The sequence below is a fragment of the Passer montanus genome, unplaced genomic scaffold, assembly GCF_014805655.1.
Source record: "Passer montanus isolate IOZ18808 unplaced genomic scaffold, ASM1480565v1 scaffold3, whole genome shotgun sequence".
NCBI lineage: Eukaryota > Metazoa > Chordata > Aves > Passeriformes > Passeridae > Passer > Passer montanus.
This window is the reverse complement of record NW_024367707.1, coordinates 16,108,403-16,135,503: the sequence shown is the minus strand read 5'-3', so window position 1 is coordinate 16,135,503 and position 27,101 is coordinate 16,108,403. Positions and strand designations below refer to the sequence as shown.

The following is a 27,101-nucleotide window of genomic DNA, read 5'->3' as shown; positions in this document are numbered from 1 at the left end:
GGAAGAAAAATAGACCAGTCTTTCCTGCAATAAATAAGGAGAGACTCAGCAGTTCTCCCTGAAATAGGAGGCCTCTGAACCTAGCAGGACACTGCATCCTATGTATTTTTAAAAGCATAATGCACCATGCGATTTCTTAACCAGAATGAATAATGGAAAACAACAAGACTTTTGGTGGCTTAAAATTGAATATGGTTTGTCACCTTTAAATGGAAAACCAACACTTAAATGATTAACACTCAACATTATTAATTTACTGCAGACTTGCCAGTTAACAAAGAAAGATCACACAGTGCAATTTTCTTTTAAAAAACCTTTTAGACCTAAATGGGAACACCAGGCACCTGATAAACTGATCAGTCTAATGGAAGAAGTTAATGGATGTATTTGGTTTTATCCCTATCTTATCACTTCCTAGTGTAAATGAAGCCTTTAAATGAGTATGGGTTTTGCTTTAGCATTTGAATAAAATGAAAATTAATACACCTCTATGTGCAGTGGAAACACACAACAACAAAGCTTTAATAGAATAGTCAAATACCGTTTCTAAATTCCTGTAGAGTATCACTTGAGGAAATCGGAATATTTGAAAAAAAACAACCAAGGAACTTCAGTCTGTCTCCAACCTACCTCACTTCACATCAAGATAACCTCCAGGAAAGATTTTATACAGCAGTGTTGCATATATTGCAGAAAATATTGAGTAGCATTACTGTAGAATATAAAAACCAGTTTTCAATCAATTCTATAATGTAGTTTACTAAAAGAGCATAAGTTAAAAGTAATGGAAAACACACGGTACTTGATTAAGAATACTGTTTGTTACTTAAATTATTTTCTATAATTTTTTCCTGTAAATAAGTAAATGTAATTTTATGTGCAAAATGAAGTTGTGTGGTAACATGTCTGTATGGGTACTGTGTTCTTCCTGAAATCCAGATACATCACCACATTTTTTTTTCAAAAACAGTTTCAATGCAATATCCTATCTAATTGCAGTCCATGCATTTTTTTTCTTCTTTGCATGAATAAAGGGAAAATCATCTTCCATATTTACACAGCTCCTTCAAACTACCTTCTCTAGGAGTTCATTCAGTAGAAACACAAAATTTCTTGATGTACAAAAAGGAGATGGTAAGTACAACATTCTTGTATTGTTTAGATAAAAGTCTCATATAAATACAAACCCATTCCTCTGAAACCTTTATTATGGGAAGTGCAAAATCAGTACAGAAACAAAGGCCTAAGCATTCTACATATCCTCAGAGCAGCAGAAGGAGGGACCAAACCTAACACCCTGAACTGCTTTGTGGAGGCTATCAGGGATACCTTCACCCTGATGGAGCCAATGTACTTTGGAGCCTGTAAAGGTTTTGAAACAGAAGGAAGTTCTGTAAAATTGTATCACCAAATGAAGTAAAATCATAGTATTTCCATGCATTCAGCCTCTTCTGTAAGAATCTAGGAACACTGCTACCAACTCAGATGTCAGATCACATTGTTTTTTAATTTACCTTCTTTAAATTCACAACATTGCAAAAGAAAAGAGAAATGGCTCTGGGTACCTCACACAGCAGAACTACAAGGAAATGTAGCAGACCTTCTCATGTATAGCTTATGAGCTTACTTTGGAAAGAACTTCAGCACTTAATCTGTGCAGGAGAAACAAAGCTTTCCTGGACTGGTACCAATTTCTATTAGTTTTGGAACAAGCTCCCACCCCCCAGCCCATGTTCCAGCCTTCTTTGAATTTCTTTTTGTTAACTTGCTTTTTTAGCTGGCTACACACACTCTGAAAATCATAGAATTACAGAATTGGTAGGGTTGGAAGGGATCACCCAGTCCAACCCTTCTACCAAGGCAGTGTCACCTACAGCAGGTGACACAGGAATGTGTCCAGGTGGGTTTTGAATGTCTCCAGGGAGGGAAATTCCACAAGCCCCCTGGGCAGCCTGTCCCAGTGCTCTGCCACTGTCAACATAAAGAAGTTCTTTCCCATGTTGAGGTGTATTTTAGTTTAAGGCCCACTGCTCCTCATCCTGTCGCTGGACACTGCTGAAAAGAGCCTGGCATCATCCTCTTGACACCCACCTTCGATATATGTGTATTGATGAGATCCCCTCTCAGTCTTCTCTTCTCCAGACTAACAGGCCCAGCTCCTGCAGTCTCTCATATGAGAGATGCTCCAAGCCCCCTTAGTCATTTTTGTGGTGCTCCACTGGACTCGCTCCAGTATGAGAAATGAGCGTGACTACAAACGTATTCAATAACCGAATCAAACACTCATTCTGTTTTCTTTATATACTTACATTTTATTACAGACTAATATGAAACCATCTCATATTCATACTAGAATTACTGTAATTACTTGTGAGCAAACTTAAACCAGTCTTGAATGTTTATATTTATTGCAAGCAGATTTGTATCTCCTGCTTATGTATTCTACATAAGGATCCAAAATGTGGCTGAATATAAACAAGTTATATTTGGTTGTCTACAGAAATAAAAGTTAAAAATAGCACTGAAAAGAAACTTTACAGTAATGTGTTCACACACTGACTCTTCAAATCAAATAAATTAAGTAGTATAGGATAATCTGAACATTAGATTTGAAGGCTGATTTACTTTTAAATAAATGCACCTAAAATTGTTCAATTAAAAACAAGTGTCAGTATTTGGTGCTGATGACTACAGACATCTTTAATGTTTAAAGCACAGATAACTACCCCCAGCCCCATACAGCAACTTTCGCAGATTCTACTTTACACTGGATCATGAAAGAACCTCTAAAATGCGAAGTGTACATAGCACAAAATTTATGTCCAAGACAATGCAGATTGAAATCCTGTAAATTTTCATAAGGTAAAAAATTAAAGCTATATAAACTGATTTTTTGATTATTCTGCAAAGTAGAATCATGTACGTTTTCACTTTTGTAATATTTTCACAAATTTCCATTAAAGCTTTTTTAACAGAGACAGTAGCATGAGCACAAGGATCCCACTGGCTTCCAAAACAAAAGTAGTGCAGTTCCTCAATTACGCTATTTTTTTCCCTCTTATTTTTGCAAGCCAGTTGGTTCAAGACACACAAGCTAATGCAAGCAAGAAAGTAAACTGTAAGCTTGTACATTAAGTGGCTGAACAATTATTGTACATGGTAAAACAAAAAAGATCTTTTGCCACAAGCCACTGCAGGAATATATGAGCTTCTGTGGCCAGAAAGCTTGAAATACTTTCTAAGTCTTCACATACATTTGGTTAGCGCTTACCAGTTTCAAGACATTTATAGAAGCAGTTATGGAGACATTATGCTGTTAAAGCTGCAACAATTTAAATGAGGCAAGTTAGAAGGTTACATAGATTTTTAGAATTTTCCTTTCTTTTTGTTCTTCATACATAAAAATCAGTCTCCTTTCAGTGTCCCACCCATAATAAAACACTCTAGTGCATTTTGATCTAATTTCTACTTTTTCATCTTTTTTATCTTTTGCAGTAAAACTCCCAAGTTAACACCTGCTGCAGTGGACTGGGTTTACATGGCAATAGTAACAGGGACTGAAGCAAAAACACATCAAGTGAAGCCAAGTTGATGTTTTATGTTCATTTCATTAAACAGTCTCTTTTAACAAACCAACAGCACCAACTTTTAAAGGTAAAAGTATTGCTAAATCAAAGCAGAAACTTCCACTTAAATTCAAGTATTCTTTCTCCTCCAAAAAATGTCATGTTTAACTAAAATTTCTCAAACATATACAGGTGTTTCAGCCTGAAAAATGTTGTCAACAATATCTCAGTGCAGGGCTACATGAAGTTTGCAATGAACTGCTTTGTTAGTAGGCAGAACAGGAATGCAGCATTTTCAAAAATATCAAGCAAAAATTTCCTTATTTAAGGCTAAAAGATAGAACTCACAAAGTAAAAAAGCAGGAGGCTTTATAGAGTAAAAAAGCTAGCAGTTATAATACAGCACTGCAAGTACAGTGCTCTAATCGCCGCTACCACAAATCCCAACAAAATATCAATAACTTGGGTGAGACTCATAGAGCAACAGACCTGTATTCTAATTTGACATTCATTAGAATTTCAACATTCAGCCACAACTCCACTCTAAGCTAAATTTAAGTGGCCAAAACTTATAGTTATAAAAAAAGCCTTCAAAACATATACTTAAAAAAAATAGAAATGGTGTGTTAACAAATGTATGCGTAAAACAGATTTATAAATAGCTACAGTATGAAAAATATTTCAGTGCAAAGGCAATTTTAAGATTTCTAAAAAATACATTACAAATAATTTGTTAACTACACACAAGAAATTTGTCACTGCTACTGGTATAAAATGTATACCCATATTAACTTCTTAAAAATATATACACCAGTGTTTTATGTAGGGGACAGTTCTAACTGACCAACATTCAAGTCTGCAATGGCAAATATATGTACACACACCCACACATGTGTATGTATTTCAAAATGCTACTGCTATAAGGATGTTCTTTGAAACTTAAAAGTGCTATACATTAAATGATAAAAAACCTTTGTCTGTGGTGCTCACTGTTAGACTTTGTAAAATTCTGTTATCTTTGGTATACTGAAGATTTCATATCTCATTTTACAATCTCTGCTTACCCAGGGCATTTTAATAATAAATCACTGTTTGTTTAATATGAAAACTACTCAGACTACTGTGAGGGACATTTTCTAGTAAGTTGAGTCTTTTTTTAACTTAAAAAGTAAAGTAGTAAATAAACTTATTTTGCCTCTGTTTTTTCTTGTTAAAACACAAAAAGGGAAATATTTTTCTCTGCCACCCTTGTCCACATGAAAGACAACTAACAATGTCTTGGCCAGGTCTTCCAATAAATGCTGCAGGTCTGATTCCTGTGATTTTGTTTTCACACTGAAATACATTTTTAGGTAATGTCCTCAGAGAGGTATTGAATGAGGATGGCCATTAACCAGCTGTAACCATCAAGCTGAAATTGACTGAAATCGGATTACTGCTTCAGATATTTTTGCACCCCAAAATAAAACACTGGACTAAAGAAACAACACAAGGATGCAGCTAATAGTTGAATTACTGCAAGGTAACATAAATGTAGCAGAGAAAACAGAAGTGCAAGTTGGCTGTCATTCTTAAAGGAATCCAAACAGAATCCTTGCAGTCAAACTAGTTTCTCTATCCCAAATGTGGTTCAACTGTTAGTCAACAGTTGTGTGCCACCTCGTGGTTTGCCTGCAAAAGCTAACAGTTGTGTGCTCTGTCATACATCTACCAAGCCCACTAGCCAGTATCTAATCATACACGCACACAAAAAAAATCAAAATTAAGAGTATGAATCAGGATAGCAAAAGATAATCACCCAGAGAAACAGCTTTTCTTGTTTTAAGAAAAAACCCCAGCAAACTGTGTCAAAAAAAGCTTAATACTTTCTGCTATATATATATTTTACAATCATAGGAACAAGGAAGTGAGAACACCAGGTAATGTGCATCTTTGACAAATTCAAAGATGTTTTAGGCAAAATGCTTACATTCAGTTTACAAGTAAATACTGGTGATATTTACCTGTTTAACAGCCAACTTGACTTCATATTTTGTGTGCATACTCTACACAAGGATTGTTTTGCCTATCTTTCTACAGGGGAAAACTAACTGAAACCATACATAGCCCTGATTTGGCCACTTACAAGGAAGTGAACATTAGAGAGTGTTTCTTGAAAGCAGATTTGCACAGAGGAAACACCAGTTTGTTCTATAGAAAGAGCAAAGAAAGAAAAAAGTACAGGGGAAAATCAGAAACAGCATTTGTTAAATATGCTTTAGGAGAATTTCATTTGAGATAACTGAGACAATTGCTCCTGGCTGAAAATTAAAACTGTTGATCTCAAAATGTAGGTCACTGACTGAAGCTGCACTTCAAGTAACAAAGAAAATCACTAAAGATGACAGAAGTAGTAAATACACAGAAGTCTTGACACAGGATGAAGAGAATTTTTAGTGCTACCAGTCTCACAGTACCAGACTGTGCAGATTGTTCATTGCTCCAGTAGTTCAAAACATAAAAAGAGGCCTATTGGCCTGGAAGGGTTCATACTTCTAGCTCTTGATCCTGTTTTCTCAACACTACCTCAGACAGCAAAAGCCACATATAGTTTAATATGTCTCTGTGTCATGTCTGTTTCCTGAAAAAATAAATAAACAAAACCACAGTTTTTAAAGGCTTGACTTGGTGTTCTGTCATATGGACGTTTCCAAACCTGACCCACTGCAGTGGTAGCCTGCACTGGAACGCCAATGCTTATTTGAATAGCCAAAGACAGATGGAAGTACTGAATAATCAATGCCTCTCCACTGCGTAAACATCACTTTTTTAGAATGAGAATTAGACCTTCTTGCTGGGGAATTGCTGCAGTCACTGCTCCTGTATCTTGGGCTTTTCAGACAGGCAAGAGGTGTGAATTCAGAGATGTGCTCCCGACAGTGCCTCGATGCCTTCTGTTAAAGGGAAAAAAAGAAACAAATACACAGTAAATATACAATCATGGAACCAGAAGTATGTAACTGTTTTCTTTCATAGGACCACTGTCCCCTTGGTATAATAATACCTTTCCCTAGATCACAACTCTAGATATTTGTTTCATGTGGAAGTATAATCCCTTGTGTTGCTTTGCAATCAACCAGTTTCAACACGATTAGTTTTATACTACGACCTACAGAACCAGGCGTGATTTTACACTTAACTTCTAAACCTGATAATGGGCTCTTCAGAGAAGAGATGAAGACACAGAGGCCTGCCTTCAAATGAAAGTGTTTTAAATCAAGGTTAAGTTTAATTCTGGAATTTTTCCCAGTACAACTTCTTATGTGGAATTTTAAGACAGGACAGATTCAAGTACTTTGCCCAGTAGCTCCAAAGAGAGGAAGTTTTTTACAGTCAGTTTGTGCTAACAAATGAAGAGAGTTCCAGAGTTTAATGCACTTGCTCTGTACTTCTAAGCAGTACTGAATTTTAGACTTGCTTAGGTTACATCGATACAGGCAATTTATACTGTACATCTCAGTATTATCTTGGTCTAATTGCCCATTAAAATTTATCTTTTTCACATAATCACTCCACGCTCCGGCAGAATCGGCACTTCTACTCAGGAAATGCTCAGGACCACAGAATACCACAGTTGCATGACAGGAGCCTGGACGTGTGCACAAACTGAAATAAAATTAGCACAGCCCTTTCCCCAATGAGTTAATGAAATTCTTTTCACTAAACGCACATATAATTTCCAGGTATAGAGGTATGGAGGTTTTGTGATGGTATCTAACATATAAATGCATTATAAACATGGTTCAAAGCAATGTTATTCATCAATCTCTCCATGAATGCTATATATAGATCAGTTAATCCTATATTCTTAATCATCCCTTTCTTCCCTGTTAATCAGAACACAGTATCAAAAGGACAAAATCACCAAGTAAATATTAATGATGTATCTTATAGAACTTTGGCTGCAATGTAACATGACACTTTAATGCCAATCACAAGCTTGAAACACTACTCTTGCATAACCTAGAGCAATCTGAAAGTTCTCTTAAAAAGATAGTCTTGGAAAGGTCACAAAACTATCCTAAACTGCTCACCACAGTGAGGCCTGGGTTCTTTTAAACACATATAGACCAAATAGCAACATTATTACATAAAAATCAGGTAACACATTTGCAGATTTGCTTTGGAAATGTAAGAGAGATAAGTCATACAGTTTAGTAACTAATTTTCCTATTCTTTCAACTAGAAAGTGAAACATTTTAGTTACCATAGATGGTTCTAAAAATAAAATGCTTTTTTCTACACATGGCTCTGAGACAACAGCCTTTACCAAGCCTGAAGCTAGTCAAGGAAGTTGGTGTTTTCTACTACTACTTGTGCAACAGCCATTAAAAGCAAATCAGCTGCTTTAGCTACCTTCAGCTACTTTAAAGTCGTACAGCACACAGAGCACATGACATTTAACCTTTTCAAACACTGCTAACTTTTCACCTTTACTTAGTTCCTCGTGTGCTGCTTTTGGGGTCAGGAGAGCATGAAGCGACTGGAACAGTCATGGCATCCAGATGGGAATCATTTAAAGAGTGTACCTTCTTACTTGTTTGTGTCATCAGTGGCATACAAGGATACCATAAAGCAGAGAACTTCATTCTGCTGGCTTTATGTTTGGGAAATTTAGTTTACCAATGCTGCTGCTGTCTCAGATATTCAGTTAAACTATCACACTTCTCTCTTCATCTGAGGCAGTAACACAGCAATGCCCTGGTCTGTACAGAACACAGCCACAGTCTTCTGACCCAAGGTCCTATTCACAAGTAACTCACTATGGTTATCTCCACATGTTACCATCTGCATTTGGTCTATATAAGTATTCCAGAAGATGAAAGATGATGGAGAAACTGCTCCTGGGTAAGAATTACCTCTGACTTTATGTATTCTACACTGTGGTGTAATGTGAGTGCACATTGCAATAATGACTGCAGCTCTTATAAAAGAAATGTCACACAACACCTATACATAATACAATGTACTTATAGGACATGAATACGGGTGTATCCATTTATTGGTTTTCTTTACATGATTAACTTTCTAAGACAAAAAGATCTTACCTGTGGCATGGAACATCTCTTTCAAAAACTAGGCTCTCCAAGTAACACATAATGATTTTGTACAAACACTGATAAAGCACATCAAAAACTCTGGAGGAAACAGTTGATTTGTAAATAGCACCAATATAAATTAATCCAAATTGGCAACACGTACAGTACTGTTACCTAGCTTTGATCTAATTATGGCTCGGAAGGTGAAAGATTTCCTTCAAGAAGTGGCCCATCGCAGTTCGCCAGTGCATTTTGGCCTGTTTTATGTCTCATACTCTTCTGCAAGGATGAGGAAAAACAGTGAGACTCTTGATGAATACAAGAAATGTGAATGAATTGTACCATTTGGTAACTGTTATAGCAAAGTCTTGTAAAAGTGATGGATTTTCTGACAGACTTAAAAAGGAAAGGTTATCCAGTGTAAAACAAGGTTTCTATTTCTGGATCCTGAGATTAATCATTTCAGGGTGTTTTTAATTCCATTTCAAACTCTGTTTAAAAATTACTCTCAAAAGCACTAAACTGACTAAGTACTGTGTGTCCTGCCCCTCTAACAATAACCTGCACTGAATGGGAGAGGTGCCTGTGGTACGAGGAGGCCAAACTGATCCTACATTAAGGAGTGGGCATCACATTTCCGTACTCCCCGGAACAGCTGGCACACCAAACAGAGTGCCCCACACAGAGGTGATGGGGAGGTGCTCGTGAAGGCTGACTTACAGCTTCACCATTACACTATGGGCAGAGGGGGCCGGGGAAACTTCTTCCACTGCATTTAAATATTGCAACAGCAAGATCCATTGCCTTGTCCCCTCAGAGGAGGAGCCTGATACGTGACAAGGCAGCAGTTTGCTGGTGAACTGAGCATCCAGGGCAGTTCAACAGCAGTTAAGCCCATTGAGGAACAGAAGAATGATGAATCCCCAGAGAAGCTTCCCCAGGCAGAAGGACCACTTTGGGTTTCTCCAGGTGCAGCAAAGGGTAAAGATCTCATAACATGGCTGATGACCCAAGCTTGTGACTGAGCGAAAGAAAAGTAAAAAATCATCAGTCAAAAACAAAGAGAAAAAGAAAAATATTTCTTTAAAAGGGATGAAAGTACAGAAGTCATTTACAGCTCAGAAACTAAACACCTGGTATTTCAGCTACCAAATACTTTGAATTGCTGAAACACTGTCAAAGTGAAAATTATAAAAAAGGAAATAGGATAATTTAAATTGAATTTATATTTTCCCTAACAGAGTGGCTAAAATTCTGCTATTAATGAAAGAAGAATAAAGAAAAAATAATCAAAGTAGATTGGCTATATTAAAAAAACACCCTATTGCTTTTTAAAAGTAAAAGCTGAAAGAAACCTTGCAGCTGCACAGTCACCAGTTAAAACACAAAATTCAGTTTGTGTCATTGAGCCAGAGTTACAGAGACTACATATATAAGAAATAAGCAGATTTTGACCAAAATTACCAAAGGCAACAGATTCCTCCAAAGCTTTTGCAGATGTTTTAGCCCAAGAAAGACAACAGTTCCTATGTATATATATTACTATCAATACCAATATACATGCACATATATATACATATACTTGTATGCACATATATGTATCTGTATACACATATATGTCTGCGTATATATATATATATATATATATATCTCTCACAGAAAAGCTCTCTGAAAAAAAACCCCAGAGCTATATGTGGAATGTTAAAACATCCAAATGTTAATGATGGTAAACAATCGCTCACCACACACTGGAGTGACCCTCAAATAACTGAAACATTTGGAAGTATAAGAACTGCTTCAAAGGCTTTATGCATTCTTATTGCCTGAGTAGAACTAATTTAGTAACCTGGGAAATGCTCACTAGTCCTATGTTTATCTTTTCATTTTTTCCCAAAGCTCTTTTGTTATATAGAAAGCAATATCACTTTTAGGAATGCAGAACATTTAAAAGTACTTATTTATAAGCTCAGTTCAAACCAATCCTAAAACACTTGAGACAATTTTGGTCAGAATTGTCAATAATGAAAAAAACTGTATTTTCCCTCTGATTTACATAATTACAGTAAATTTTACTGACTATATATTTTTGAGGGAGAACGAAGGAGGAAATACATTTTTTTATCTCAACAACTTAAGAAAGAAAGATATAAAATCTCCAATGAAAACCAACAGTCTCTGAACATTAAGTAAAAAAACGTTTTCTTGCAGACTGTAGGGAAAACAAGATTTACTAGCATTTCTTCTACTTTTATACTAAATGTCATAAACTTTAAGACCTTGAATTGTTTCTAGAAAGAGCACAGAATTTCATAAAAAGGAACATAAGGAAAGCTCAGTTTCAAAATGCATGCTTGAAAAAGAAAAAAGCTGCAGAAGAGAAGCAGATTGAGAGAAGATACATTAATATATTCCAAAGACTGCTTAAGTGGTTGCCAGTACCACATTTTCAGTATTTCAGATCAGATGCTAGCAACATCAGCCTAATCAGAATTATCATTGTTTGTGTGGCCACTATCCTACTTATGCAGGTACAATGGAAACACAACATGCATTCATCTACAGACAGACCAATGATCAAATGGGGATATGAGAACCATAGATTCCTGAGGCAGAAACATTCTGTAAAATGTAGCAAGAACAGTGACAAAAATTGATAGTGACAGTGATGGACTGTGACAACAATTCATACAATCTCTGAGATACACAGAAGGAAAAAACTGTACTAAATTATATTCCTCAAAATATAGTTGACATAAATCACAAATGGAGATAATGAGTATAGTAAATAACTTCTGATGATAATCTTTATGAAGTCCTTTGAATGAAATGGCCAAGCATGCAGAAAGGCAGAAAAAAGTCACCTTTTGCTCCATTAGAAACTTAGACTGCTTGAAGTCTGAGAAAGCATAAAGATGGTGGACTGCTCAACAGAAAGGCACTGATGTTTAGTCTGATTTCCCCAGAAGATTGTAGGAAGCAACCGAGCACATCATTTATGTTTAAAGCAAGGTAGCAGTTATTTAGACAAAGTGGATTGGAAGACAGGAAGAAACAAAGAGAGGGAAGAAGAAACACAAGCGATATAACTGGTTAAAAGTCACAGATCTTTGACTAAATATTAAAAAATGAATATTGTCAGGGTTGAGGCCAAAACAACACTGCTTTACTACTGATTCATTTTCCAGTACTAATATACAATGTCTGTAAGAAATGCTACAAAACATTTGGTAGGGGTTTTTTATTTACTAGCTTGTTTCTTTATCTTAAATCTTGCTCATTCTGTCTCTTTAGACTTTCAAATTAACTATTCAGAATCTATACTGAGGTCAACTCTTTCCACAAGTGGTACACAAGGCAAAGAGACATCTAAGATCTCCAAATGAAAAAAACACATTAAATACTGTTCTGCCTGGGAATGCTTTCCTGCTATTCTTTATTCTTTCCTGAAGTAAGGGAATATTATACCTGTACGTTCTAGGAATACAAAACAGTGGCAGAGGGTTTTACATTTGCCACAGGGATATTTTATTTTCATTGGTAGAAAAGTTCCTTTATTCCTTTTCTCTTTAATGCAAAGAACCTTCTCAATTTAAGATCAAAATGCTATCTAATCCCTTTTGTTGCTGGTAACTCATTCTTTTAACCTATTGGTGGCAGCTCATGGGCTGAAAAGGGCAAGGGCAGCAACATTAAGTTTAAAGTTCAGCACACCTCTACCGTCCTTCACATTCTAACATATACAATATATAAAAGTTTACTGGGGTTAAAATATGGGAAACATTTTTTATTCATGTCCCCAGCATAGCACCACGGTTCCCACAGAACCTGGCTTCCTCTCCAGCCTTAGAAGAGCTGGACTGTATTTACAGTCATTTCTCCTTTTGGACTGATCAGATGAAAGGAGAGAATGGATTTTAAAATCCTCTTCCCATGGGCACAGCAAGGCACATTTATATACAAATAATGGACCAGAACAGGCAAAATGCAAGTCAAAATATAAAAGAGGAAAAAATTATTAATAGGCTATGAGTAAGATTTAATACATGTGTTTTTGAAACAGGCATCAGCATGTTATCAGATGTAAGTGCCTCTTATCTACCCCACTGCCCTTCTTATCTCCTCAAATCAGAAATCATGGTGAGTCACGTAGCTGTCTCCCACCATCCTCATCAGCTGATTTCCCTGTGGTGGCTGGTATGGAGGCACAAGTGTTGCCCCAGGATTCAGGTTAACTCCACCATGTGAATAACAGGCAGCATCTTTCACCATATTGCCCAGACACCACAGATGGGGAACTTCTGCTTTAATCTCATCTCTGACCTTGGCCTAGGTGATTAGACACTTGTAATATAAAAAATACCTAACTTCACAATGAAAAAGATTATCTACCTGGATTCTTTCTGTTGCTGTAGGCCACAACTCCCTGCATAAGACCTTCTTCAGAACATCTGGAAGAAGGCTTACAGTTATGAGCAGAATTATACCCAGCCACGCGGGACCACTGGACAGCATTTGCATGAACACGTAATACATCCTCTGATAATTGAGAAAAGGCCTGAGAAGAAAAAAGATAAAATAATTATTATACTTCAATACACAAAAGGCTGACAGTATTAAATAAAAAAAATATGCCAGTGGTGAAATACTTCCGGTTCAGTTTCCCAGTTTGTGGGAGTTCATCCATCCCAGTCTTCTCAAAGGGAGCTGGTGCTAACCATGCACCATCTGGAGATAACTACCTTCCTTTTGTCTTCCAGACTGCAGGAAATATCATGCTGTCCCCTCCCTGCCACAGTGTCTCTCCCTTGCAAAGATAAATTAAGTTCATTCTTAACATGTTTATGCTCTTCCATGTACCCTTATCTTGCTCCAGGTATTTTCCATCTTTCTTCTTAGTGTCCCACCCACCATTCCCCTGGTCTTGCTAAGGCACACTCCTTTGTGTGTGTCCTCAGACTAATGTTTGTTGTTAACCACACTTATTTTCATACTTCTCAGGCTCCCATAAGTATATCTAATACTTTCATGTTATGCTCCCCATCCTGTTCACCACATGCTTATCTAACCACACTATTAATATGCTCTCTCCCTGTATCCCATGCAGTTGAATGATCATTAAAATGTCACTACTGTATGGTCATTAAAATGCCACTACTGTGTGGTACTGGGAACCAGAGACCATAATCACTGAGAGCCAAGATCAAGGGACAGTTTGCAGCAACACTGCAGTGTAAAACCAGTAGGGCAGTTTCCTGACAGTTTTCAAAATTTGATAGTATTTGCATACTAAAAAGGTAACTAAGCTGAAATACATTTTTATATACACACAGTCACATCTTTAATACACAGCAAGGCTGGTTGGAAAACTATTGGGAAAATGTCACTTCTGCAAACTGATACTGAAGAAACTGAGATCTGATATTACTAGAAAAAAGAAGAGGCAGCTAAATACCCACGGAGTTAGGAAGTAGCTACTCATTTGCAAAAGCCACGCTAAATACAAATCCTTTCTCTAAATTAAATGGCATCTTAATCACTGAGCAATAGTTAGCCCCCTCCTTCTCCAGTCCATCAAAATATTGTGAATACAAATTAGAATAGTAGTTAACTATTAGCAGTAGTTAAAAAGATGGCCTCATAACTGAGAGCTCTACAAGTGTGAAACAAAATTCCAGCTTCTGATGGCAATCGAGCACAGTAACGAACTTAACTTGTTCCAACTTGATTTCCTTTCCAAAAATTTCAGTTTCAAGTACACAGAACTTTTAATAGCAAACCCCCCACCCCCCAACACTTTAAATTGGCTATTCACAAGAGTTATACTAATTCCTACAAAGCTTCTTACTAACATGAATAAATAGGTGATCAGACACCTACAGTAATTCCACTTTGCTAAGTAAGGAGGCGAAACAATGAGCTCAAACGCAGCACTCTTGGACATCCACATGACTTCAATATTGAGCTCTGCTCCCTGTGCCTAGTTTTGACTGCTACAGCTGGCTTCCAAGACAAGCCCAGCAGGTAGGTGGATCATCACCTACTGCACAGACTTTTTCTATTCTGTGACATTTTGACTCAGAAAGGCAATGTCAGCTCCTTGAACCAGCCCTTGGGCTGCTTTTGACTGACACAACCGAGATAAAACCCAGTGGCAGTCTGTGGTCTGATATTCTCCTTGCATTCTTCTTTAAGAAGATTTTAGCAGACATTCATTGATAGAAGAGCTGAGCACTCTAGTTAGCAATTATGATGTGTTTAAAATAGAGTTCTGCATTATGTAAAGGCTAAATTTAATTCTGTAACAAAAAGGTAAAATATAACAACTTGATGATTCTGAAACAACTTTTGCAATGCAATTAATATTAGGGTTCATACCAAATAATTCCTCCCCAGAGCAGAGAAAAGACAATGTAGAATACCAGTGATCCCCAAATCACGAAGTGATTTATCCATGTCCAATAGTGTGTATCTATTGCAAGCTGGAAAAGAAGATATTATATGATGTTATTACTATCTAGATACAACAGGAATTCACAGTAGGAGATAAAACAGAATTATACTCTTTGAAAACAGGGAAGAATTCTACATAGAAGTAGTTAAAAACATCTTTCAATTTTAGCACAGTTAAGAAGGCACAGATAGCAAATCTCTATTTAAAATATTAAACAATGCATGGTGATACAAAGAAACAAATATAAATAAGCAACAATTAAAAAACCAAGTTTTAAGAAAGTTTCAGTGGATAAAATACAGCGTATCTTACCTTAAATGTAACCGTGAATACAAGCACAGTAAACACCACTGTTCCAAAGGTCCAAGTTCCAAACATCTATAAAAAATGGTCCAAAGCAGTTATAGGCAATATTGTCCACTATGTTGTGGTTTGTTCAGAGTAAACATCTTAAAGCTCAGTATTGCTTTGTATTTGACCTGACACTTAAGCAAAAAGTGAATTCCTACATGATCCATCCAGTGCAAATGCTCTGGTTTCTTGCTTTGTGTGTACACACCTCAGATTTCAGACAGACAGAAAAAGACCACAACCAACATTCTGCCCTGAACTTGAAGTTCACACATACTACATTTCCTAATAAAAATCAAAGGTAGAGCAATATACAAATCACCAAGACTGAAAAACAAACAGCAATAATTTCATCAGTCTTCGTGGATGTCATCTATTCCCTGATTTCCCTTCTCTGTTGGATGTTCTTGGTATCCAACAATTTCTTGGAGATTCAACAGCATGTTATACAGATAAGCATAGGAACATTAGAACCATACAAGTACAAAAATGTCCACATATGTTTTAAGATCAACCACTTTTAACTTGTGTTTGATTTTCTCCCCACTTGCATAATGACATAAAAACACCCCTGCTTTTCAAGTGGGCAGAAATGACCGTTAATGTTGACACAGGGAAGAACTAGCAGTGAATATTGTCACAGAGGATTGCATGGACTTCAGCAGCTAGCAGATGACCAGGTTTAGGATCCAGAGAAATACTGGAAAAGTAAGCAACAGTTAGGATGCTCTATTTTAGAAGAGAATGTTTGATTCAGGGTATTGCACTCATGAAAGACAAGTGTCCAAGAGAACCAAATTACTTTGAAAGATAACTCTTGCTATCTCATGAACTCCCTTCTGCAGTTACAACTTTAGGATGAGACAACTTCCATGCAGGCATGGAATTTCAGCAGAAGATCCAGTTGGCAAAGTAGGATGTTACTGCATGGACAAAAAGGAAAAATCGAAATGGGGGCATTCAAGAGATGACAATATGGGCAGGCAACAAACAGCATAAAAGCAGAAGAACAGATCACAGACAAAACTCAGCTCTAACTAGGATTACTGAGGGGTGTAGAGGGGGACAAAAAAGATATTTACAGAAATCCTTGCTTCAAAGGAAGAATACAAGTCTGCTGATGGAGTGGTAAGACAACATAGTGGAAGGTTTCAAAGAAAATGCTGAATTACTCAATACTCGGGATAATAGTCTTCACAAACAAAACCTGCTCCTTGCATTTAGCAGCAAAGCTTGGGAAGGAAAGGAGGAGGCAACAGTGTGAGACCAACAGGTTGAGTTGTTTTTAAGAAGGAAAACCAGTGGATGCAATATATTTTGAATTTAGCAAGGCATTTGACACTTGGACAATAACAAAGAAGGGGCTGGCTAAATGGACTACTACTATAGTTTAAAACTGCTTGAACCACTGGACTCAAAAGTCATTGATGGGTAGCTGGCTTCTGATAATCAGCCAACCACACTAGGAACGGCGACTGGGCTGGAAATCGTGGAATATCCCTGTCAGTAGCTGGACGGTGACAGAATATCATGAGCGAACTACCAGGTGGTATAAAAATAGAGAACAGCTGAAATAATGACAGAGTTTCAATCCAGAGGGACCTGTGCCGATTTGAGAAGCAGGCTAATAGATAGCTTATGGAATTAAATAAGGAGAAGTGCAAAGATTTACACCTACCAATGGCAGTGGCCCTGCTGAAAAGGAAGTTGCAGTGGGGTACTGTGAACTACAGGCTGAATACAAGCCCATACTGTGCTCTCTCTATACATAAGGTAAACTGCATAGCAGCTGGAAGGAACATGGCACTGAAGAAAGGTTATTATTCCCATCTATTCAGCTACACTGAGGTCTAACCTGGAACACTGTGCTTGGTTTTGGGCCCCTCAGTTCATGAGTAATGTGAAAAAATAGGAAATGATCCGTGGCAGGCAACCAAGGTGTCTAGCAGCCTATGGCTCTTCTGCAAAGAGGGGTGGAGGAGCTTAGTCTGGTGAAAGGAAGGTTGAGAAACAATCCAGCAGCTGCCCACAAATGTCTGAAGAGCTACAAATATGAAGAACTGGAACAAATCCCTCTTTAACAACAAGAAATATTCTGCTTAGGTATTGTGAGAAATTTTTGCACCATGAAGACAGACGAACATTGGAATAGCTTGCCCTGGAAGCTTACGGAATCTGCATCTTCTGAGATACTGAAAACCTGAAAAAGACTTGACAAAGCCTTCAGCAAACTGATTTTAATTAGCCCTGCATAGAGCAGTGAGTTGAACTGTATTATGTCCAATTTACACTTTTCTGTATGATCTCACCCAATATTACATGACAGGGTATCCATGTGGGAAGATGATCACACAAATATGCTCTGTGTGAAAAATTTTGAATGAAGACCACAGCCAGCCACAGGACATAAATCAGTAGTAATTTAGGCTACAATAATGAAATCAACTGGGAATGGAAACAAAAAATTAAAATAAAAAAATGACTGGCCAAAAGATTAATTATTTTCAGTAATCATTTCACTATTTTAAAACTACTTACTGTGTGACTGAGTCTACTGAACACTAGATAAAATTAACAAAACCTCCATCATTTTTATCTATTACTTTGATATGTAATAGGCTCATGCCATCATTATGTTTTCTGTGCCCTAAAAAAAACTGTGCAGTTAACACCAGACAGGAATCTGGATAGGCAACTTCCAATCAAGCCATTTACCAACTTTCTTCTTGCAGATAAATTTTACAATATTCTCATGTCATATGCAGCATCTCTCAGAGAACCCAGTGTCAGTCTAAGTTTCTGCATACTGAATATTTGTCCATATTTGCAATAAAAGCCACTAGATGAAATAAAGAATTTGAAACAACCTTCCTGTGTCTGTTTGTTAGGCTAGATAGAAAGCATTGGTCTGCAACCAAACCCCTAATCTACCCATCTTACTGACTCAGAAAGTAGAGTCCCAGCACAGGGACAAGATCCAAAAAGCTGCTACTTTGGCACAGAGAAAGGCAAGCAAAGCAATATGGGAAGGTGTGAGTTACAAAAATGCACAATGTCTTTTAAGCATTGAATATCTTAAGATACCACTCATGCCTTCAACCAATGAATCATTTTTTTGTAAGTCTGTTTGTTAACATCTAGTTTCTTAACAAGTATTTTTCTATGTTCTGCTCCCAGCCTATCCAAGACTTTCCTTCCTCTTACTGTGACAGTATTTGTTGATCTTCCATGTTCTATTTCAGCATTCTGCTCACCTATCTTCCTTCCTGTTGTTTTGTAGTTCTCATTCAGTTATTCCTTTTAACTTAGTCTCTCTCAACTATATTAAATTAATTGCATTTAATATACTCTGTATCAAATGTGAAAATAAAGAAAATCACCCAGGAAATACATTTTATTATATAGGTAAACTAAGATTACATTTGCGATCTGCAATGACTTCTACAGAGCCTCCCTTTCTTCTTACCTTTCTTCAGTAGATTGTTTCTAACTGTATGTTTTTGCAACACCAACCCTGATGTCCTATCCACAGTGGAACACCATACACACAAACCACTATCATAAATTTGTAACAATTTATAGGAGATAAATCTTTGGCATCTCAGTTTTGTTTGCCAGAAAATGACCAAGGGAGGCATTTATGAAATAGATCTCAGTGACAAGACGTACACTTTTCCATTATTCTAGTAATATCACACTACAGGAAGCAAATAGTTTCGAACTAATTTCTGAATACTGAGAAACATTTTGGGGGAAATTGTGTTCAGAAGCAGCTTAATGGTACATTCATGTTAGTCTGACAGGCATCATTGTATGGGAAAGATCTTAACTTTGGTAATTTTTTACTAGTTTTGCAATAATAGTGATTAGTTTGTTTGTGGGGGGAAAAAAAAAATCAAAAAATTTGCTTCAGTACCCATTTTAACAATCTGGAACCTGACTTGTATCACTACATATCACTCATGGCATCAGTGTTACTGTCAGTTTTTTTTGTTCTTTATTACTTTCTACCTTTCCCCTGTTCAATAATAACATCTTGTTGCAGTAGCAAACCTTTCAAACCTTCAAATTCTTCACTGACTTTTTCCAGATGTAAGCATAATTTAAAAATTGGGAAATAACTATCAACATCCATTAGCATTCATGTGTGTATGAACTCAGGTAAGTGTCTCCGACTATTCCTGAACACTTGAAATTTTCAAGCATTTAAATTTAAAACTGCAGCTCAAGGTCTCTCAAGTTTTATACATAAACACAGGCATGCATCCTCAAAATAATGACAAATTTTCTATCACAGACATTCAAGACTCAGAATGTCCCCTCAAGAAATACATTATCTTCAAGTGTTAACATGGGTATCTAGTTGTAGACTTCAACATCTGAAATTTGAGAATTAGGCATAAATCTGGCTTTAGAGGCTTAGAATTAGATTGAATGTGTGCAATGGAAGACAACTAGAATTTCAGAAAGGAACTGAGTCAGAAAATTTGCAATATAAACTGTTTACAAAATTGGTACAGGTATGGTAACTCTAATTTTCAGCACCATATGTATATGGTGATGAAGAATTTTGGACATCTAACAGCATAATGGTACCCAAAAAAGCTATAGTGCAGGGTACAATTCTGCCTAGTGGAAGTTCATTGTGTCCTTAAGAAAAATGCTTTTTAACACGTGCTCTCTCTCACACTAGAAGGTCATTTCTCTGACAGATGTCACAAAGGTGGTTTTTAATGATATTTGAATACTGCATTTCTAGCAAATGTGCATGTTGCACACAGGCAACAAAACTGTGTAGAGTTTATTTTCTCTCTCACTTTGAGGATATTTTCTAAAGCCATTAAAGCACATTATAGCATAAACTATAAAAAAATTCTATAGCAGAGAGTCAGTAACAAAATGTAGGTTACAGAAAAACATACAACAGAATAACAAAATGCAAGGAAGCAAAAAAGCTTTTTTAAAGTTCGTGGCTCTTTACCGCACCTCATATACCTCAATATACTACGTATAAAGTTCCTTTTAAGTACTTATAGAGTACCTATAAAGAACATTCCTAACTGTAGGCTTAAATGATATTTTACTGCTCTTTAACAGTTTAATTCAAGAACAGTGAAAGATGAAATGGATATCATGACAAATCCACAATAGTCTTACCATGTGAGTGCTGGTTGTCATTAGCTGAGGATAGGAAGAGAAGCAAGTAGCAAAAAGAAAAAAAGCACACAAATAAAATAGACCAAAATATCAATGGATAAAATAAATAAAATGCAAAAGTTCATAAAATTTGCATTCATGTGACTGCAAAGCAAGTAGAGATAGATTATTTTAAGCTGCTATATGTCAAAAATAATTAAACTATTAAAAAGCTTGTTATATTTAAGATCTTTTATGATCACTCATAACTATTCTACTGAGAGTCTTTTGATATGTTAAACAGATATTCATCAGATGCATGTTAAGTATGAAACGGAAAAGTTACTGTATAAATTCAGAAGTAATACATGGAATTTATGTTATATATTTCTCCTAATTAGTATCCAATCCTATGTCTCTGCTTAGTAATGCACAGTAGGTTTTATTGCATAGTTCAGATTATATTAAACAGATAACTCATCTATCTCACAGTAACTCATAAAAAAAGTTATCATCTTGCATGAACTACTGAAGAAAACAATTAAAACTATGTTCATTTTGCAATTGGCATTTAAAAAAATGACCATTGACTGATGAAATCCAACACTAACCTGTCCATTGCTGGTCACAACTGTGTCATCTAACAATAAATAGGCACCAAAGAAAAATACCACAGCATCAAACACTCCTAGGAATGTCCAGTAAATAAATGCACGCCAGCGCAGCAAAGCATTCTTGGCAACATCTCTGTGTGAAACAAGAAACGTACTCTTTATCAGCAGGTCTGAACACCCCAAATAAATGAGATCATTAATATTGTTTCTTGAAAACCACCACATTTCCACATTACAACTGTCTACCACTTCAAATCTAACTCCTTCCTCAAAATGACCTCTTTATTTATTTTTATTTAATTCTTACTAAACCCTTTTTACTGCTCCCCATAATTCTGCTTAATTCAACAATGGCAAACTCCCTGTGCTGTACCCATTTACTTTTCAATCTTTGTAGAGAAGGTATCTCTTTTCCAGTGCTTGCTGTGTATGTCATGATCCACTGCAGATATTAAGTGGAAACACTAGAGGTCTCTGGAGACTTTACTTTATTTCCCCTAGGATATATATATATCATGTAAGTATGATATATACGGACTATTGCAACAAAATAAAACATTAATTTTATGTGGAATGTGAAACAAGTGGTTTGCAGTTGACTTGAAGCTTCAGGTCAAATAGGGTTTCTTAAATGTTTTTCCACAAAAACATACAGGATTTGTCAACAACAGAACTCTTCAGTACTATGCATTTTCTTACTATAAAAAATTCTAAATGTCACAACTTCAGTTCTTGTCCACAGAATGGCTATGTATCGACTTGGCATAGAGTATAGAATGCATCACAGTAAATCAGGACACAGTCACATGAAAACCCTGAATTACAGAAACATTTACTACCTACCAGTGCTTCCACCATATGAACTTTATAAAGACTGTCTGATGACCATATAAAGTAATTTCTCCCCAGAGATTAACAGTACAGACTGCAAACCCATATGTGGCCAACAACAGCCTCACCTGGCCCAGAACAACTACTATTCCCCAAAACAGCTTAGCAAGAGACTCTGTTAGGTATCAAAACCCAGAGATTTCTGACAAATAAGCTCTGCTAGCTTTCATAAACAAAAAAAAGGCTTCTGAATTACCATTTCTAAATTTAAAACATTCAAAACATCAAAGTGAAAATAAAAACATTACTGTTGAAACTAAACATTGCATTCCTCTTCAACTTCATTGGTAAAAACATATCACTACATTGATTAAAGTTTGGACAGCTAATATTACTTCTTTCAAATAATGTTTTTCCTTTGATTATCTACTGTTACCCCTCCATGAAATGTACTGGCTTTGCAGCTAGAAGGATCTAAACTGGACACTGTTCCTAATTTAGATGGCCAAATGCAGTTAATTGGCAAGAACTGTATTTCAAGTGGATAAAAACCTAAACAAGTCAATTCCAATGCCCAGAAGTGAGTCAACAATATGCAGAGGTCAATGCTGGACAGCACACAGAATACATCCTATGATACACACTAACACTCAGTCATCTTTTCTTTCTGAATAAAACATGTATCTTGAGAAAACAAGCATGTTTTCTTTTTTTAAAATACTTCTGTCCCCCATGTTTCCTCCCCATGGTTGGAGGAAATAAAGAGTACTAAAATAAATCTCCTAATCTGAATTTTGTTAAACAGTGATTTCTATTTTGCTCTCACTCCCTTTGCAGCAAATGCATAGTGTGGTTTGTAAATGTGCATATAAAACTACATGTTTATCTACTGTACTATGTAGGCCATGCATGTGGCCTTCAACCCCCCTCTGCTGCAGTGTATCAGATGTTGATGTATCTTTGTGGTACTGAAATCCTGAGGACTTCCACTGTAACAGACACAGATCCCACAACTGAACAGTCAAACTTTGGGGTACAGTGTTTTAATTTTACCTGTACAGGGCAGGCTCTCTCTTGAGTGTGTCTGCACTGACATGTTGTTCCATTAGACTGTACAAGAGGATAGGAAGGGAGGTGAAGCTGATATTGTACAGTGTTAGATACGCAGTATCATACAAAGTCTGTAGATGGAAAAGAATTAAATCAACTACTTTTAATTTAAAATGAAATCTTACTTTAAAATTAAATCCTCTGCATGAGACTTGATTTAAAATGAATACGTGAACTTCTGCAGGCAACCAAAGTTATATTCCTTCAGAATGGAGACAAGTATCCCTGAACAGCTGATAACTGATACAGGACACAACTCTCCACTTGTATTCCATTTACCTGGAGGAAAAAGATCAGCAGAAAAATCTATTTCATGGACCAGTCTGGTCCACATCCTGGCCCCTCCTACTGTTTCAGCTGTAATACCAGCTCCTAAGTACCCAAACTGAACAGCACATTACTTTGGAAGCAGAAATTCTTCTCTGACACAACATCCATGTATCTCACTTCCCTTTTATCTCCTCAACATCCATAAAACATGGAGGTATTCAAAGAAGAAGCAGGAGCACTTCGGAGGTTTTCCAGCTGTTTATGACTGCAATGAGCTTCCCAAACATCCCGAAGATGAAATATCCCAATGTGTCTCTGATCCTTCTTCTCACTGAGATTCTTTTTCATGTATATATCATAAGTGTACCTGCAAACTTACCATGTCACCCCATAAAAAGAGCTGGTCATTTCCCAAAACCTATTTGGTAATCATTTATTCTGGAAAAATTGCTATCAAAACCCCCTTCATGATTCAAAATTATCACTTAAAAGGATAAAAAATTAAGCTAAATTTTCATAACACATGCTTTTATATCTAAATCGTAATAATGCTTTATAAAACCTACAAAGTTTTCAGTGGCTGTTTGAAATGGAAACCAAAACAGAAGAAACGCTTTTGTCATTTTAACTCCTCCTGGGGCTTTCTTCCAACAAATTCAAAGCAATAGTACTATTTTCTCCCAATTAAATCCAACACTCGCTCAATTTAATACAGAAAACATAAACACTTTTTGTCTAAATTCAGTCATTCATTCCTTTGTTTTTTGCTTCCTCATTCAGAAGAAAGAAGAGGTAGATCTTTTCTACACAAGTTAGATGAGAGCAAGTGAGAAAAGAAACAAAAATTTAGGAAGGCAAATACCGGATCATCTCCTGAATGATGGCACGTTTTTGGTGAGCAACAGTTCACTTTTCCTCTATTTTTTCAGTTTTTACATTTTTTTTCAACTAATTGAATGCTGCCATTCATCTGAAATTTGTAATGCATAGCTGTTCATGCTAGAGAAGACTAGTTTATTGTCTCATTTTCATTCTGGATTCTAAAAATGAACAACTGATTCAATTACTCATCTTTCAGGATTTCCTCTATTCACATCCTGTAGGCTTAAATCTAACTGACTGTACATTTCCCACACACATTTCACTTTGCACTGACATTTCCAAATGTTGTATTTCTGTATTCCTTGACTTTAACATTGCTTTTATGATAATTCATAAAACTGACTTCTGTAACTTAAATGCAATTGCCACTGAACTCCGTAAGAACCACAAGTGATGTTGTTCTTTGTAAATTAACACTAAATTTTCAGGAAGATCCTTTTTTTTTGTTACAAAAAAAGCAAAAGAGATAATATTACATTGATGGAAAAAGATCAACTAACCTGTTGTGAAAACCCACAGAAGAACTGATATAAAAACTGAGGAAAAATGAAGCAGACATTCTGAAAAACAAAGTGGCTGTTGTCAAGCAAAATGCAAGCACCAATTTATATACAATGCTATAGATTTGTATATCATAGTTTTATAACACTAAACAATTGTGGGCATTGCAGGAACAGTAGACAAAACTACATATATTAAAAATCCCAACAGTCATATCTTGCAGTAGTACTGTTAGAAAAAAAAACACTAAAAATATTGTCAAGACGATCTTACAAAGCTAAAGTTTGAAAATTCAAGGGCAGTGAAATCTGGGATCCAGGAATACAGTTCAGTTAAAGCAAAGCAAAAAAGGGACAATCCGCAGGAGGAGATAAACCATGATAAGCAAGCATGGATACTTATGGATTAGCATGGTTACCAGCAAAGCAACTGTAAGATGTTTCTAGCTGTAACCCCAAATGCCATCCTCTCCCAATTATACCTATAGTCAAACACTAGAACCCTGAATTACCTTGTGACAGTTCTTTCCATAATCTTTCATTGCTCACTGAAAGAACTTGGATTGGATGCCAACATTCAGAAATAACACAACTGTCTAAATAGGGGGATGCTCACTATGAACTTTCTCCACCTACACTATCCTAATGAATTTAGCATAACTTAATTTGCAGTGATGTCTAAGCTCTCAAATACTATTTCCAATGTGCTTTAAAAGTTCAATATAGAGACAACCTGGAAGGTACTAGAAATAAGCAGACCAGTCTGAAATGGAATTTGCAGAATATGAAAATGTAAGTTAACAATTTTGGTTTTAAATGTAACAACAATTACAGAACCTAACTATATAACAGTTATTTCACCTCATGCTCAGAATAAAATGAATTATCCTATTTCAGGACTGCATCTGGTATTCAAGAAAATCTCTTTATGGAATTGTTGCTGGTTTGTACCATTAGCTGGAAAAACTGTATACAGTCAGACATTACCATTTAAGTTTTTGAGGTTTATGTAATTGGAATAAGCATTCTCCTACCTTATAAAAGAAGTATTGCACAAGTTCAGATATCCTAATGTAATAAAAATGCCCATGAACAAGCAACATTTTTTTCAAATGTTTAAATTTAGGTATTGCATAGTCACTGTTTCTTGCTGCTTGACGACCTTCTTTGCCAATGATTCCTTTAAAAAACAAAACAGAGGTGAAGCTATTTAATAACTAAAGAGCTATTAAAAAGATACAATAAATTGCAAAATTATATAATAATGCAATGGTACTGATGTAATGGGAGATCATGACTGTATCTTATACAGTTCCTAGGATATAGGCACTAAACGTGGTCTATAACACATATAAGCTGATTCTTTGAGCTTGCCTATTTTTAAGAAAGACAGGGGTTTTGTCATTTCACTTGAAATAATATACTAAGCAGCAGCCTTACCTATACCAACATGTGCTTCTAGAATCATACTGACATCATTTGCTCCATCACCAATTGCTAATGTGATAGGATGTTCTTTTGATAACTTAATCAACTTTACAATCTGGAAAAAAAAATAGTGTTAGAAACTCTCCTCTGTAATGGTTTGCTTATTTTGTGTAACATTAAAAAAATATTAACAAGACAGTTTTATAAGAAATTCACTGAAGGAACACAAAAGCAATTATTACTCAATGCACCAGCTATGCATAAAGATCACAGTTTCTTCATGTTACAAAGTATTTGTTCCAAATATTTTTAAATACTTCTGAACTACTTTGAGAGAGATGGGACAGAAGGAAGGAAGAACTGAATAATGGAAGATGTTGTTGAGGTTGCTTAATGCTGTGTCAGTGCATCAATAAATTAAGAGGGTTCCAGAGACAGAATGCACTATTTCAAAGAAATCTTGAAATGAAAGACTAAAAACTTCTGCTTTCTCATCTGTGTTGAACTTTTTTCCTACATTGAAGAAAATATATTGGACTCTGTATACATATAAAAACTACTGTATAAATTGTCTAAAAACTTGACTCCAAATCTCTCCATTACAAATTATCACTTCTGTAAATTTGGTACCAACTCAGCTGCAACTAAAAACTTCTACAAACTTCCAGACAGTTATAGTGCTGGCTAAATACATCTGTTAGTGTGAATAAAGGTTACATATGCTGTACCTGCACACTGAGAAAAAGACATGACAATCTGAAAGAAAAGACAAATGCATATTCCAGTACTTTTTTCCTTTAAAAGTTCTTCAGCTATCTTGAGAGGTTTCAGTAATGGAAGGATATGTTTTTACTTGATACAAATGACAAATGAACAGTCAGGTA

At 36.1% G+C, this 27,101-nt stretch overlaps 1 protein-coding gene across 7 annotated transcripts in view; it reads right to left on the bottom strand.

The window, feature by feature from the left end:
• Positions 1–2,286: 2,286 nt before the first annotated feature.
• Positions 2,287–27,101, bottom strand: part of ATP11A (ATPase phospholipid transporting 11A) — a 119,780-nt gene continuing 94,965 nt past the window's right edge. For 2 of the 7 annotated variants that reach the window (XM_039714201.1, XM_039714203.1), the window contains 10 exons: positions 26,230–26,332; positions 25,824–25,969; positions 24,790–24,849; positions 23,081–23,208; positions 21,194–21,329; positions 20,604–20,627; positions 15,408–15,473; positions 15,020–15,123; positions 13,034–13,199; positions 2,287–6,499 (listed from right to left, as the gene is read on the bottom strand). In XM_039714201.1, coding sequence (XP_039570135.1) covers positions 6,242–6,499; positions 13,034–13,199; positions 15,020–15,123; positions 15,408–15,473; positions 20,604–20,627; positions 21,194–21,329; positions 23,081–23,208; positions 24,790–24,849; positions 25,824–25,969; positions 26,230–26,332 — 1,191 coding nt within the window. In that variant the 3' untranslated portion in view covers positions 2,287–6,241. Of the gene's footprint in view, positions 6,500–8,807; positions 8,924–11,505; positions 11,595–13,033; positions 13,200–15,019; positions 15,124–15,407; positions 15,474–20,603; positions 20,628–21,193; positions 21,330–23,080; positions 23,209–24,789; positions 24,850–25,823; positions 25,970–26,229; positions 26,333–27,101 lie in introns of all 7 variants that reach the window. The other 5 variants (XM_039714204.1, XM_039714206.1, XM_039714205.1 and 2 more) reach the window with 5 other exon arrangements.